This window comes from Carassius auratus, unplaced genomic scaffold (assembly GCF_003368295.1).
Source record: "Carassius auratus strain Wakin unplaced genomic scaffold, ASM336829v1 scaf_tig00216315, whole genome shotgun sequence".
NCBI lineage: Eukaryota > Metazoa > Chordata > Actinopteri > Cypriniformes > Cyprinidae > Carassius > Carassius auratus.
The window spans coordinates 168,083-184,658 of record NW_020528504.1 but is presented as its reverse complement, the minus strand read 5'-3'; the positions used below and the strand labels follow the sequence as shown (position 1 = coordinate 184,658).

At 37.7% G+C, this 16,576-nt stretch overlaps 1 protein-coding gene across 1 annotated transcript in view; it reads right to left on the bottom strand.

The window, feature by feature from the left end:
* Positions 1 to 16,576, bottom strand: part of LOC113097483 (protein sidekick-2-like) — a 72,482-nt gene that overhangs the window by 8,249 nt on the left and 47,657 nt on the right. The window contains 16 exon segments of the mRNA XM_026262703.1: positions 1,748 to 1,877; positions 4,870 to 5,008; positions 5,468 to 5,608; positions 5,691 to 5,855; positions 6,881 to 7,006; positions 7,098 to 7,259; positions 8,245 to 8,382; positions 9,714 to 9,900; positions 10,700 to 10,815; positions 10,905 to 11,006; positions 11,484 to 11,540; positions 12,220 to 12,355; positions 12,863 to 12,933; positions 14,313 to 14,416; positions 14,621 to 14,822; positions 15,788 to 15,982. Of these exon segments, the coding sequence (XP_026118488.1) occupies positions 1,748 to 1,877; positions 4,870 to 5,008; positions 5,468 to 5,608; positions 5,691 to 5,855; positions 6,881 to 7,006; positions 7,098 to 7,259; positions 8,245 to 8,382; positions 9,714 to 9,900; positions 10,700 to 10,815; positions 10,905 to 11,006; positions 11,484 to 11,540; positions 12,220 to 12,355; positions 12,863 to 12,933; positions 14,313 to 14,416; positions 14,621 to 14,822; positions 15,788 to 15,982 (2,171 nt within the window).

Sequence of the window (16,576 nt, the reverse complement as noted above, 5' to 3'; positions counted from 1 at the left end):
TCTTTAAGAGTTCCTGAACAATGTCAGTATTATATGTCTCTGTGGTGGGTCTAGCTATTTTGGAGCCAGCTCAATGGATCTGCAATAGCCTGGAGTTATCCTCTCAATAAAACCAGCCTGTCTCTTCACTCTGCTCGAGGGCGATGATACCAGACTTTAGCAGGAGCAGAAGGGGAACAGGAGGTGCTCTGTTTCCAAACCACAAGTCAAAGGTGGTCGGAGTCTAGAAGGTGGTGGCAGGAGGTGTCAGTAAAGAGCAAGGAGGAGACGAAAAGTTCACAGCTTTTCTTTGACATGATGTGCATTTTGGGAGGTACTCGTAAAAGTGCGTAAAATGTTTTAATAAATTAAATGCTTTAAATCCTTTGTGAAATAAACTATTTCCCACTAACAGATATTTTTAAACATTATTTATTAGTATGAATGATAAGAAAGAGATATATAGAAAAATAAAATGCAATAAAATATATATAAAAATATATTTCTGGCTCAAAAATGGGATTGCATTAACTACATTTAAAGCTGAAATATATGTACACCTATATAATAATAATAACAATAATAATTATAATATATTTAAATAAAACAAAAATAAAACAAAATAAAAAAACAACAACAACAACAATATATAAAATAAGATAAAATAAAATAAAAGCCATAATATTTTGTGTTATACTAGGAAAAAGTTGGGAAATGGTTATTACAAATTGCATGCAACATGAGCGAACCTTGTTACAATAATCATTCTATTCAATCTACCTCAAAGACGTCATTAAAAATATCCACACCACAAATCATAGGGGGCATGATGATTCTGAAAACAACTACAAATAGATTAATATTGCACAGCCATACTTCATTGGAAAGATAAAAGTGTTACTGTGAAGAAAACAGCGTGATGTGTGTGTTTCCTGCTCTCATTGCCAGTCTGCGAGTTTGATTTAGTAAATGCCAATGCTTGACTTTCACACAGCTCAAACGGAATGGTTTCTGCTCATCATGCCAGCTAAAAGGTCACTTGAGAGAAGTGGAGAGAGTCCAGCCGAAGCCTTCCAGTTCTCACACTTTAATCTGTATGTGTCTGTGTGAGTATTTGTTTGATTATAATTCCTGTGTGCTGCACACTGTGTTTTGTTCACAAGTCTACTACAGATTTTCCAAACTGTGCCTCAGGACACAAAGTCTGGAGAGAATGAACTAGGATGCAGCAGAATATTCTGGGCATGACCAAAAAAACAAAAAAAAAAACACCCACAGGACCTAGCCTGGATTGAAGCCATGCGCAAGTAAGATCTGAAGTAGGGTATAACAGACCTTTCCTGCAGGGCTGTATCCTACTTTTGAGAAAGTTTCATCACAGCGAGTCTTGTCCTAATAAAAGTGTGTGATAAGGGAATTCCTAAATGAATGTCACTAGATTTTGCATTAGAAATTCAGCTTGGAGGTTAAAGGGATAGTTTACCCCAAAACGCCCTCACGTTGTTTTCAGAATTTTTTATGGAACACAAAAGGGGATTTTTTTAGATACTGGTTGCTCTTTCCCATACAATTACAATGGGAACTGGAGCTTTCAGGTTTTAGAAAGGAGGCAAAAGGATCATAATCAGAAACGTATAATAAAAGTTGTCCATTTATGGATATTTGCGTCCTTTTTAAAGCTTTAAAGTCTCATGAATTGTGGACAGAATTATTGGGTGAACTGTCCCTTTAACATATATTAACAGACTGATTCCAGAACGTATGTTACCTGTGAATCTGAGATCTCTGATGGTTTCTCTGTGAGGCTGCTGCTCTCTGCTGGGATCAGGTCATTGTACTTGGTGCTGACGTCCTCATCTGAGTAGTGCAGACTGCCTGGACTGGGTCGAGGAGGAGACCTGAGTGGAAATACGGCACAGCACCATTTTTATAAGCACAGGACGATACTAAATATCCAAATCTAAATGTCCAACTTCATTATTTCATATATATATATATATATATATATATATATACACACACACACACACACACACACGCACACACACACACACACACACACTCTTATAAAAATAAATACGTGTGTATGTATGAATTATTTAATAAATAAACATTTCAACATCCACACATACCCACACATACACACACACACACACATATATATACAGCAATATCGAATATCTGACAGTATGAAGCATCTTTAGAAAAGCTTTGGCAGTAATTCCAGCTGCAGACACTTGTGTCTTTGTTAGGTGAATGAAGTACAGTGTGAGTTTGTATTGAGAGGGGATTCTTTATGAGCATCATGGGACTCTGTAAGATGCCAGCTCCGAGGCTTTTCTGCATAATTAAGTCTCTGTGGTACAGCACTGGAGAGCAGCTAAGAAAATAAAATAAAATAATAAAAAAACTTCTGTTTTCAGCCTGAAAACCTGAAATAGTTATATTACTCTATGAGTTTACGGTAAGTGTTTTATACGTGTCACTATGTTTTTTTTCAGAACCCAAAAAGTGTCATTTTTTTCTACTACTAATACCAAACCACTCCAAAACAAACTCCACATCCATGTTTGCAGTCTATTTGTGAGTCAAGTCATTTGCACTTTTCTCTTTTCAAGCCTGCATTCATGATTGCAAAAGAAACACAAACCTAGTTGCTGAATACATAAATATAATGGAGATATATAGTTACTGCAAACTGCATACTCCTCCTACATCTCATTGTGATTTATTTCTCTTAGATTTGTCTTAGATTTACTTTAAAATAAGTAAATAAATAATTAAATAAAAATACAAGCATACGAGTGTGCTTGTGACTGCTGCAAACTGCAGATTGGGCAGATGTGTGTGTGTGTGTGTGTGTATGCTGTAAACAGGCCTGGTCAGCTCTCCACAGTCCAGAACAGTAAAGTCTCAAAAATGTGATGAGTTCAAGCACATCACATACTTCCCCTGGCTTTAAAAACAACACTTTTCATATCACTAGATAAGATAAGACTGTGGTCTCTCATATATTCCGCTGCCCTGGCACCTGTTTATTTTATTATATTATGTTTATTATTTCTATTAATGTTTCTACTTATAATTATGTATTGCCATTTTTTATTAACACACATAACAGAACATTCTTCATTTTCATATTATAACAACATAAATTTACTGTTCTGTTATTTAAAATAAAGCTATTATTACGGAATCAGAAAATGTTGCTTTTCTATGTATTTGGCAGTTCAACTGCCCGTCTCTAAAAAAGAAAAAGAAAAACAAAGAGAGATAATGATGCTAAACATCTTTTGTAATCCACAGAAGAAATCCATTGCCTGGAACAAGATAAGGGCATGGAAGGTTTTTTTTGAGTGAACTACCCCGAAAATCTCAAGTCAAAAACAAATGGAACACATTTTTGTTTGAGAAACCACTGACATGCCAGTAAAGACAGTCAAGACCCGTTTTAAGATCTCAAACCACAGACCCCCTTCTCAGCAGGCAGTCTTTGAATCCTGTCAGTATCTTGAGAAGAGAAGTTCTCTGTATTGTGTCACTAGAGCTACAGATTGTCATAACTACTGAGGTTATAACATCAATACAGCACACTTGAAGCAGCTCTCTGCAGTGGGCATACTTCAACCATCCGATTCTTTCCACTTTGATGCTCCTGTCACTTCTAAGATTTTCCTGAGGTTCTTCGTTCACTTTCCTGATCCTCTTAGCCAGTGAGGCCACAGTCTAACTCGGGCTCTGTAGACCCTCCACCCGGGAGAGAACAAAGCCTGTGGAACTTCATCTGCACATTCCTCCCACACCTCTCCCTTAATCTGCAGCCAGAGGAAAGAGCCTGGACTCCCCTCAAAGACTAGAGGAACTTTGATTCTTCTCAAGGTAACCCGGGATGAGGGAAGGCAGAGGCTGAGAACTAAGCAATGATAATAGGGCAGACTTCTCAAATGGAACTGGATCTACTCACCTGGCACACCTGGACATATTGTTACCTGTGTGAGCACCTATTCATGCCATTGTTTGACAATTCTCAAAATATAACATATTGCAATATTTAACTTCTATGTGCAATGTAAAAATAGCCAATACAATAATTTTCATTAAATTAATAAACTAGAATAAAATACAAAATAATATATATATATATATATATATATATATATATATATATATATATATATATATATATATATATATATATATATATATAAATGCTAATGCATTTTCTAATGAAGTACCTATGCCTAAGTTGTTGCAAATAAACTGACATTAAGCATAGTATTAGTTGTAATAATATATGTTTTGTGCATATATTTTAAAACCATCCCGTCTCAGAAAGAACGATGGCAGTGTAGGTGAGGTCATGAACCAGAATCTGTTATTGCACTTAGTCTGTGACTTGTCAGAGAGAAATGCTCTCATTAGTGGAAACAGAAACTTTTTATATTGAGTTTTATGATGGAAAGTAGGATCTTATGAAGGTAGAGCCATTTGCTAATCCCATCAGTTTTTCCATGATGAACGAGAAACTCCTAGATTTGGGGCTATTTTTGCCTCATCATTGCCACGTGGTTAAAGCTTTATGGGAGTTTAATAGTTCTATGTGCAAAGTACAAAATGAGCACATATGATAATTGATTTACTACTTCATATAAAATTATCAAACCTACTGGGCAAAGTGACAGGGGAACATTAGCATATTAAATTGCATCTATTGCTGTTCTTAGACAGAGTCATTTTTAGTTATGACCATTCCATTCGTAATACGATACTCAGTAGCTGACATTATATTTCAGCTTGAAAACCTGCATGCTCATATAAAAAACCCCTAAAAACCTGTATGCTTATATTAAAAACCTTGAAAGACAGACAAGGGCAGAAACTTCCACTGACCTGGTGTAGACGCCATTTTTGCGGCAGAAGGAATTTTTGACGGACAGTCGTCGATTGTTCAGTTCCAAGGCAGGGAAGCGGCTCTCGTCCAGGCTGACCATCTCTCCATGTGTCAGTGCATTACAGTTGGAATTGTTGCCTGTATGGATGACATATGGAGACATTAAGAGATCACTAAGGCACAGTTTGGACCAAAAATTTTGATGTGCTGAAGATCAAAGATGCTTTGGGTCTTACTAAACTAATTGAAACAGAAATTAATTTTGTCCTGGGGGTCAATCATGATAAAAGGATGCAATGCCACCAAAACCACAAGGCCTTAAACCAAATAATCCCTAAACCTTTGCTATTTTTGGAGCTGAACACCCTCGTTAAGATAAAACAGTTCTGGACTGACAGGTGGTGTTGTGTGAACGGTGTGTGTGAGTGTGTTTTTGTGTGGAAGCACACACTGGGCCTCTCATGCTCCCTCAGTTTGTTTAACATGTTTAGTGACCCACATGACTGTCCCACCCCTCAGTACTGTTGGGGTCTGTCTGCTCTTACTACAGAAATGCTGACCACACACATACCACACTGATGATGTATAAATACATACTCGAGTCAGACTTCTTGGCATATTTCTTGCTCTGGCCTCTGATGATGAGGATGAAAACGAGAAGCAGGATGAAAATGAGGCCGACCAGAGCCACCACCACCAGAAACCACCATTCCTCATAGAACGGAGCCACTTTTTGCGCTGGGATTAAAAACAGATGCATATTTCATTCGAATCATTTGGTATGACTTCAGATCGATTTTCACTTGCTTGAGGAACTGACCTGATATAGATGGTGACGGTTGGCTTGGAGAGCCGTACCCATAATCATTCACCCCGATGACCCGGAAGTCGTAGCTGACTCCCTGTTTCAAGATATCCATGTTGAAGGTGTATGATGTCACTTCCTTGGGAATGTCCTTGATTAAGATGTCCCACAAGCCTTCATCTGGAACATTTTCAAGAAATAAAAAGAGCCTAGTCATTCACATTCGCATCATTTCTATCAGTCATATACAAGTTTGAAACAACATGGGAGTGAAAATTTTATTCATTACCAAATGTTCTTTCAGGGATGTACTGTGTCTTTAAGAAGGTACTGTTTGTGTGTGTGTGCGTTTAACACTGCAGCAGCTGTCAGGGTTAATAATCCAGTATTCAAATACAATTACATCACAATATAGATCACATTATTTCATCTATGTCTAATGTGTTTAATGTACTACCGAGAACCCCAAGTGCCTTCAGCTTGCAGTGCCGAGAGACAGAAAAATAAAGCTGGTATCATGCGCCAGGTCTGCTAGAGAAATTAGGGAGAGGGAGAGATCTTCAGGGCAGAGAGTGAGAATAATATTCCACCTCTATGGCACGTAAACGACATGCAAAGATGGCCTGGCACACATCACCCTAATGTATGGGTCTTTAACACACACAGTTTCTTTAAATCAATCCCATCTGCTCCTCCTCCAGAACCCACTCTTTTCTCATTCGAGCACAGCTTCTCTTCAGTCTCTGAGGAAATCTGATCTGCTTTGACTCACATCAATATATCTCCTTCGTCGGACACAAGCTGCCGTCAGCATATTTTTTTCCCCAGACTGACGCATATGGAATCACTCTTCATTGTTTGGGAGAATTTGTATCTAGAAGTTTAGCTGATGAATATGCTGCCAAACGGATCTCATGCTAAGCGTGGTCCTTAAAGTCAGAGACACCGGTTTACTCAGTTTCTTGAATACAAGTCTTGAGTTAGCTCTTTTAAATCAGAAAAGAATGTTATTTTTCTCTGTAAAAAACCATACTGATTTCAGTTTAGCCCATTTCTGTTCAATATCTATTTGTGCTTTATTTTTGTGACTGTTTATTGGAGAACGAGTGGAAACTGGACACATTGCAAACCAAGTTTCCTTAAAGAGAACCAAGACTTTATGGAGAACTGCACAATCTAGTGACAAATAATGCAAATAATCTCACCTGAGGGCCTGGCCTCAATAACATAGCGAGTGATAGGTGCTCGCCCAGGATCCCCATTGGTCCAGTGGATGGTAAGGGCGGAGCCATATCGAGAGATGAAGGGCTCACCGGGAGGGCCCGGGGCTCCTGATCACATAGAAGCCATGGGGTTACATGAATTTGCAGGAATTGCTCAGCTGAAATTGTTAGGAGGCACAGAGAAAGCATGCAGACAGACCTTCTCCGGGTCCTGTGGTGATGTTGGCCTCCACCTCCGGACCGTAGGTGAAGGTTTTGGCGCGAATGCGGAAGTTGTACGTGACGCCATCCGCCAGGTCTTTGATTTTCAGCCACAGGGGGGCGTTCCCCTTCACGTCCACCGTCACGATCTTACTGACGCCTGGGGGGGAGGGGGAGTGAAGACAGTCGACACAGGCCACTGAGGACTCTAGACAGACACACTACTTTTAGTTCAGGCAACAGAAGCTCAACACACACCACACGTGGCCGTAGATCCCAACAATACTGTTGGCCCCCGAATAATGATCGCAAGGTCCAAAATTAACACTCATCAAGGGCTAAATGTAAGCAAAATGCCTGTCAGGTAAAAAGAATTTGGTTGGCAATTTCTTAGGCAATTTTATTCTTATAATTTTATACTTCAAGTTTCACCAGAACTCTGTTATGTCAAGACCAAGCCACTAACAGTCACCAAAATTAAAATGTGTGATCCTGGACCACAAAAACAGCCATAAGCAGCGAGGATATACATTGTAGCAATATAGCCAATAATACATTTTATGGGTCAAAACGATATTAAGTAAAGATCATGTTCCATAAAGATATTTAGTAAATTTCCTAATAATATGCATGGCTAAGGACTTATTTTGGACAACTTTAAAGGTGATTTATTTGCACCCACAGATTCCAGATTTTCAAACAGTTATTTATATATATATATATATATATATATATATATATATATATATATATATATATATATATATATATATATATATATAAATATATATAAACTTTCAACTTAAAAATAAAATAATCAGCTAAAAGTAAAATTAAAATGTCAAATAACAATGTAAAAACTAAATTAAATAAAGATGAATAGAAATATTAAACAAAAATGAGAAAAAAAAGACAAAAGCAAAAAGTGCTGAACACAAAAGTGTTTTCCTGGCACCTGCACACAAACGAATACACACACACACACACACACACACTATATCTATTTTGTGACTACTAACTGGCTATATCAATTAAACTCACGATTATCTGGGAATGCTAGTAAGGTGTTAGAAAAAGGAACTTTGAAGCTTAAGGTTTTATACAAGAAATCTGAAATCTATACATGAAACAAGAAAGGCACTGACCATCAACAGGCATGCAGGGCTCGTAGATGAGTCTGTAACCCTCAAGGATGCCGTTAGGGAAGACAGGCTCGCCCCACGACACGTTGACAGAGGTGGTGGTGAGCTCGCTGAAATGAATGAAACTGGGAGCGCTGGGAGCTGAAAGAGAAAGCATCTGCTAATCAGGAGAGACAGTCTCAATAGCTTAACCATGTCTGTCTGTCTGTCTCCCTTTCCTGGAATTGAGACTTTAAAACCTTGTTGGAACGAAAAAACAGCTACAACAAAATTACCTGTCATTCTGTGCCTGTTTCTATCTCTGGGGGAAACAGAAAAAGAGCAGATATAATATAAAGACAAATCTTTTCTGATTAAGGAAAGGAAGACAGACACAGCTTGTGAGAAGATTGTCAGACTCCTGCTGATTTATTGTACTGCCTTTGCTATGTGTTTCAGCTCCACAGCTTGAGACAAAACTATTAAACACCAGTCAAAGTGTTTTCTGTAAGAGCGATTTATGATATATAAAAAACAATCAAGCTATATGTAGTTGTAACCACAAGCAAAGAAAATACTCTTTAGTATGTCAACAGTACATAATCCAGACACCATAAGTGGTCTTAACTGCAAACTAAACAAAACCAAAACGAATCTGCAAGACTGATTCAAACCAAATCTTTTCTTCATAAGAAAAAATAAAGAATAAACCACCATTCAATTTTGAGGCTCCAGAATATCATTTTTATGTCCTCTGTCCCATTATACGCTCTACTTTGTTCCTCATCTTTCCCCTTCTTGAATCTTATTAGCAAAGAGAGTGAAAAAAAGCCCACACATAACAAAACGGCCCAGAAAGCTATTTCATCCATCAACTAATTTTGACACTGAAACTCAACAAGGCCAACTTTATAATATCAGATGACAAAACCAGTCACTTCTGTGGCAATCCAATGAAAAGCATATTTCACTCCGACTCCAGGGAAACATCTCCTCCAGAACGAGAGAACAATCTAGAGACTGTGTCCCACAGCCAACTCACAGGCATGCCGAATGAAAACCACAAGGCTGAATAAGGCAGAAATGACTCCGCTTCATCAGAGCGAACTCTAAGCACACAAACAAACGCAGATAGCAGACTGATTAGATGCAAAGGAGCACTGGTTGAGTTCTTGATACTTTCTGGCCAGTTTTCAGCAGTGGTTCACATTCCAGAAGGTCTTGGACAAATACTGAAATCGTTTGAAATAGTTTCCATCATTACAAACTTCTGACCGACTGCCCATGTGTGTACCTTATATAACTTAGTTTAGATTCAGTTATTAAAAGTAAAATGACTCCATTCAGCTTTAAAATCGGGAAAAAAAGTCTATCTAGTGAAGTTACAATTGTCTTACAGTACTTAGTACACCACGTAACCCAGAACAAGTGTTTTTGTTAACTTCGGTCCTGGACAAGACAGGTAAGGAGAGAACTGCCTAAAGTTTCCTCACCAGCTTGCTGGGTTCTTCCTCTGGTCGGTGGGCTGCGTGGCCCATCGCCGGCTGCGTTGAAAGCAGCAACACTGATCATGTAGGTGGTGTAGCCCGTTAGATTCTTGAGCTTCACCCCTCCCTCCGGCAGGAAGAGAGTCCGCAGTTTCTCGGTCTCGTTTTTCCGCTTATATTCCCAAAAGAAAATCTGCAAGTAGAAAACAACAGGTCTCAGACTCGTGTGTTTTAATCATTTTTGATCTTTACATACAGCTTTTAGTGTTTTGCCTGTGTGTCAAGCCCAGACATTTTTAACTTATGAAAATCCATTATAAAAAAAAAAAAAATAGCACGTTTGTTTTTGTGAAAAGTGGGTTCATCCCATAGGCGTAATGGTTTTTATACTGTACAAATTGTATATTCTATGAACCTACACCAACCCTACACCTAACCCTAACCCTCACAGGAAACTTTGTGCATTTTTACTTTCTCAAAAAAATTCATTCTGTATGATTTATAAGCGTTTTTAAAAATGGGGACATGGGTTATGTCCTCATAAGTCACCCTCTCCTTGTAATACCCGTATCATACCCATGTCATTATACAAAGTTTTGTCCTGATATGTCACAAAAACAAGAGCACACACACACACACACACACACACACACACACACACACACACACATATATATATATATATATATATATATATATATATATATATACACATATATATATATATATATATATACACATATATATATATATATATATATATATATATATATATATATATATATATATATATATATATATATATATATATATATATACATATATATATATATATATTACTGACAGCAATTTCTCCACATGTAAATAGTATACTGTCTAAATAAGTAAAAAAAAAAACAATAGTCATAGGAGGTCAACAGACAACCATCATGCAGAAAATGTCCATGAGAGTCACACTAAAAGCATTTTCCACATAGTCTTCAGAGTCTGACCTTATAACCCTGAATATCTCCATTCTGAGTCTCCAGCGGAGGCGGGTCCCACGTTACATCAAATTGCGTGGCAGTAGCTGATTGGATGACCACATTTTGAGGCGGGGCAGTGGGAACTGTGAGGGAGAGCCAATGTGAGGTGAGGTTTTGCTCCTTTTTGTTTGTAAGCCAAGAAAAACTTTATAAAGATTATAAAGGTTTTAACCTGCTTCACCAACAAAGACTTCCTGTGGTGAGCTAGTTGGTCCCTCCCCAACGGCGTTATAGACACTCATTCTGATTTCATAGCGCTTGTGTTTCGTAAGATCTACAGAAGAGCAAATATCACACATAGCAGGTTTTTAATGCATGGTTGGCACTCTACACCAAGTTTAATAAAAAAAAGAAAACTAAACTAAACTAAAACAGACAATGTGATTCACATCATATCAATTGTTCTGATTTCTCATCCATCTTTGTTTCATTAACTTTGACTCAGACTTTCTCTGAAAACCGTGTCAGCTCCCATCCTGAAAGATGAGTCAGTCTGCTTATCTGAACTCGATTTACACACTGCTCTTCCAGCAGAGAGAAACCAGATCCAGCTCTTAAATTCATTACCACTCCAGACGTGAGGTGAGAACAGGACCACTGACAGCAGCCAGCCTAAACATCTAGACTGCATATTCTCTAGCCTTAAGTAAGACTTGACATGTACTAGATCAGACACAATCATACATCAGCTTTATGGACCGGGCAAGAGAATCAGCAAAAAAAAAAAGAGAAGAAACAGCAAGTGACTTACTGTCCAGCTCATACTGAGTGAGGGAGGGGTCACTGAGGTTCTGTACGCTGTATGGAGCTGCAGAAGAAGAAGATGAGGACATTAGCAAAGAAGATATGATCAGAAAAATAAGAAGAGTCAGAAACTAGATTAAATATTTAATTTAAGTTGGTTTACAAAAATAACACTTTTGAACTAACAGGCAATTAATGAAGGTATTTTATTCTTGTATGAATATTTTCTATTTGAACTTTGAATCATATTAATATTAATTAACTGATTAATTGACAATGCATTTATTACTTTTGCATGAATTATTATTTTTTCAGATATATTTCATGTTTTGGGCTGTGAATCAATGAAAATATCAGTTAATGTAAAAAAATAATGGGAGCGAGATATTATCTTAAATATTTTCAAAAAGTTAAATATAAATTTAAGCTTAGTTTACTAAAATGATAAACTAACAAGCCATTAATGAGCTTATTGAAATTGATTAAGACTAATATCAATTAACTGATTGAACTTTAATTCTTCTTTTTTTTTCTAAATATATTTATGATTTGGTCTATGAATCAATTAAAACATTAGTCATTATAAAATACAAATAATTTTGAATATTAAACTTAAAATAATGACAAAAATGTTGGGTGCAAAAACAAATAAATCAAATTGAGAGATGTATTCTTTATTTTTGCGTCATGTCTCGTTTACGGTACACATTGAGAGACACGCTGCTCGTGATACGTCTGCTTACATGTGAGTTCTGCCCAGCTGGATGAAGGGCTGCTGATGGCATGAGCGCTGAAACTTCGGAGCCGATCGTAAAGCAACTCCCGATATCGGATTCGGAAGCCCAATAGGATCCCGTTAATCTTCTCCTCAGGAGGGGGCTAAGGACGACAGGACATGCTGAGTGAATGTCACCACACAGTAACATCAAACAGAATAGCTCCTTCTGCTATTGGTTAGAAAAAAAAAAACAGTCCCACCCCCTTTAAGCATTTGCCTTATATCTACTATTATATCTACTGTAAATAAAGGTTGTGTAAACAAGTATGCTGCTAATCGCCAGAGGGTAGACATCTGTACTCTGGATAAATGCAAGAATAAACCAGACTTTTGTTAATTCTGATCTCAGTTTTAATGAGCAAATCAGAAAAAATCCCCCTGATAAAGCGTGCATGAACTAGATCTGGGCTAGAAACCAGTCCACTCACCTTTTTGTGAACCAGAAACCTACGGCTTTTCAAACCAGCCCTCTTTGAAACTGTAATTTCGGGGTGACTTTGATAATATGTGTTTAAGATACATACTCTGCCCTCCTGCTCTGTTATTACAAACCGCTGATGGAAAAGCACGGCTGGTGTGGCTGTGAGGGAAATGTCCCGCCCACCTACCTGCCAGCAAATCAGCACGGAGGTCGTGGTGTGTGGCGTGACAGTCAGGATTGTGGGAGATTCGTCAGGAGCTGGAGAGAGAGAGCGATACACTTAAATTCAGAGGGTCTGAAAGACAATTGTGTACCTGACATCCATGTGAATGATTTGCTGCATCAGCTACAATGTCTTACGCTACATAAACACTGCATTGCTAAACATGCCAAGCCTGTCTTTAAGCCTGATTTATTGTGTTGGGCATTATGCACGGCCCGTCTCACTTCACTGAAGTTGCTTCACAGCAACCAGAGATACTATATTACCTCACTTATTCTACTGCCTCACACAATAGCATCACCTGGACTCACAATAAGTGCTTGGCTGCTTGAATGACTGTAAAGCCAAGTTCTCATAATACAAACTGAAGAGCATCTGTGTGCCACATAATGGACAGAATGATTCGGCTGTACATATTCAGAGACACGCAGAAGGCAGGACCATGTAGGGAATAATATGTGCTTAATGGCTCTGTTCCAAAACCCAGTGAGCTGCAACACTGTCCATACAGGAAAATACAAGTCTCTTATGCTCATCAAGGCTGCATTAATTTGATCAACAAATACAGTAAAAACAGTAATATTGTGAAATATTACAATACAAAAATTAAAAATCCTTTATTTTACAACGTATTTTACTGCTGCGATGGCAAAGCTGAATTTGTAGCATCCTTACTCCAGTCTTCAGCATCACATGACCCTTCAGAAATCATACTAATATGCTTTGATTTGGTTCATTTTCTGTTTAATGCATTTTAATAAAAATTATTTCTCTCTCTCTCTCAAAATACAAAGAAAAAAAAACCTTACTGATACACACAAATATTAGGTGAAATAATCCACTTACATTATACTGAACTATTTATATCTATATTTTGGAAAGATAGGGGTGTCTTACCCCACAAACAAGACTTTTTAGCCTCAAATTACCGCATTTTTCGGACTATAAGTCGCACCTGAGTATAAGTCGCATAAGTCCAAAAATACGTCACGATGAGGAAAAAAACATATATAAGTAGCCACATTTATTTAGAACCAAGCACCAAGAGAAAACATTACCGTCTCCAGCCGTCTGTCATGTCTTCAGTGTAGACTACAGGAGCACTGAGTAACACAGAGCGCCCTCTCGCGGCTGTAGATGGTAATGTTTTCTCTTGGTTCATGTCTCTTAGTTCATTTCTCTCGGTTCATGTCAAATTAATTTTGATAAATAAGTCGGACCTGACTATAAGTCGCAGGACCAGCCAAACTATGAAAAAAAGTGCGACTTATAGTCCGGAAAACGGGGTAAATAAAACACAAATTTATTACAGTGTGCCAGAGGAACCAAATGCACTGCTAAGTGTATGTTGCAAACAGCATAAAACACTGACAAAGAGAAGCGGAAAGAAGAAGGAAGGGTTAAATGTTCTAACCGTCCTGTAGTGTTGTAATGGCTTCACTCTCTTCACTGTAGTCACTGTCTCCAATATCATTAGTGGCCTTCACTCTGAACTGATAGGACGTGAAAGGCTTCAGTCTGAAATAAAAATCACACACACAAGTCAAAACACAGGCCTCTGCTCAGAATATGCTTTGCGTGAAGCCAGTATAAAGTTACAGTGACTAACAAAGTAACGTCACTTGCTAATGTCAAATCTGTGCTGTGAAGAACTGTGACTTTATGCATGAAGGACTTTTGAATCAAACCACACTAAAACTTCCCAGCAGATGTCTTTTGTACCTGTCGACAATGTAGGAGCTGGACTCGTGGCTAACAGACGCAGAATGAACGGTCCAGTTCTTCTCAGGCAGCTCTCTGACTTGAACCGTGTAATACCGGACCGGAGATAAACCATCACTGCCAGGTTCCCACGACAACAGCACGCTGCGTGCCAGGACGTTTTCCTGTGGGACTGCGGGACGGCTGGTGGGTTGTGGTCGAGCTGGGGGTCAAAGGTCAAGCATAAGCACACTTAAAATCTTAAAGCCAATAATCAAACACATTCCTATCATTTTTGTGACCCATTTGTGTAGCGTCGATCATTTATTTGAACAGTTGATATAAACGATTCACAGAAGGCACAATGTTTAAACCTTTTTAACTCTATACTATTAGGACTTATCTTGTTTTATAAACTGCATTGAATCTGATATCATCTCAAAGCTGTATTCAGATGTTTGTGTTTGTCCCCGTACCCTGATACTAGTAATAGCAAATGGCAAATTAAATAGCTTCTATTTAGTTTTAATATATTGAAGCTAATTTAGTTGAGCTACTTTTGGTTAGCTTTTAGTTACTTTTTCAAATAGCAACTTAGTTATGTAACAACTTTAACTTCTATCTAAATTATCATCCCTAATCTTTTTTTTTCCCTGTGTGCAGTCATACAATATTATCACTGCTTCACTGCACACTCATAACCCTGCAGAACATGGTTAACATTTTAAAATATACATTAGACTACAGAGAATTTATGACTCTAATATTACATTACATAAGAACACTTTACGAGTCAAAACCTCTGATCTCTACGTTGGATCAGTGAACTGCAAAAATAATCCGAAGTTCTGATTATAATGCTTTGTAAGAAGAATGTGCCTTTGCTCGAGTGGAAGTCAGTGCAGTGAAACTTTTGCCAAGCGTCTCAAACCACACCAAAGCGGGTCTGGGTAAAATGGATAGATTTGTTTAGGACTTGACCTCAGCGGACCGTAGACGTCTCCGTTCAGAGACATGGACACACAAACACTTTAAATCTGATTACATGAACCTAAGACAGTACGATAATATGCATATGGACGTTTTCTGTTTAATTTGAACCATTTATAATAAATTTTTTTTCTTAATATCAGACACACTGCTCAGTTTGAGGTCATCTTGCTGATGTGTGATGACACTATGCATTACCTCTCTTTTCGGTGGTGACCACCAAAGCCTCCGCTGCCTCTCCCCAACCCTTGCGTGTCTGCGCTCTGATACGAAACACGTACACGGATTCCGGCCTCAGTCCGGTGACGGTATACTGCCTTGCACTGGAGTTCAAGACGTCAAATGTGGCTGTGTTGCTATTGGTGGAGTTCAGGCGGTATGTGATCTGATAGGCTGTAGAGGGAACCGATGACATCACAGAGGTCAGGACTGAACAAACTATGCTATTCCTTGCATGCAATTGAGGAAATGTAACACGTTTGCCTTGTTTCTTGATGAGAGGAAATGCAAGCTAATGAGCTAAAGCAAAAAAAAGAGTGATTTCATTAACAATGGGGCCTCTTAAGAGTAAGAGTATATTGCTTGGAGTCAGTAAGATTTTTTTTTTAAGGAAAAATAAAACTTTTATTCAGCTATGATGCATTAAATTGATTAAAAGTGACAAATAACATTTATAATGTTACAAAATATTACTATTTCAAAAAATGCTGTTCTTTGAAATTTTAGAAATTAAACATATTACAGTTTTAACAAAAATATTAAGCAGCACATCACTTTTCAAGAAAATAATTGTATAATTAACACAATTTTAAAATGAATTAAAATAGAAGACATCTGTTTTAATTTGTAATAATATTTCACAATTAACTGTTTTAAGTGTAAAAATTTTTTTCAAATGAATGCAGCATTGGTAAACATACAGTAATAGAAAATCATACCGACTCCAAAATTTGAAAGGTAGTTTAAATATGGCTCAAAAATGGGACA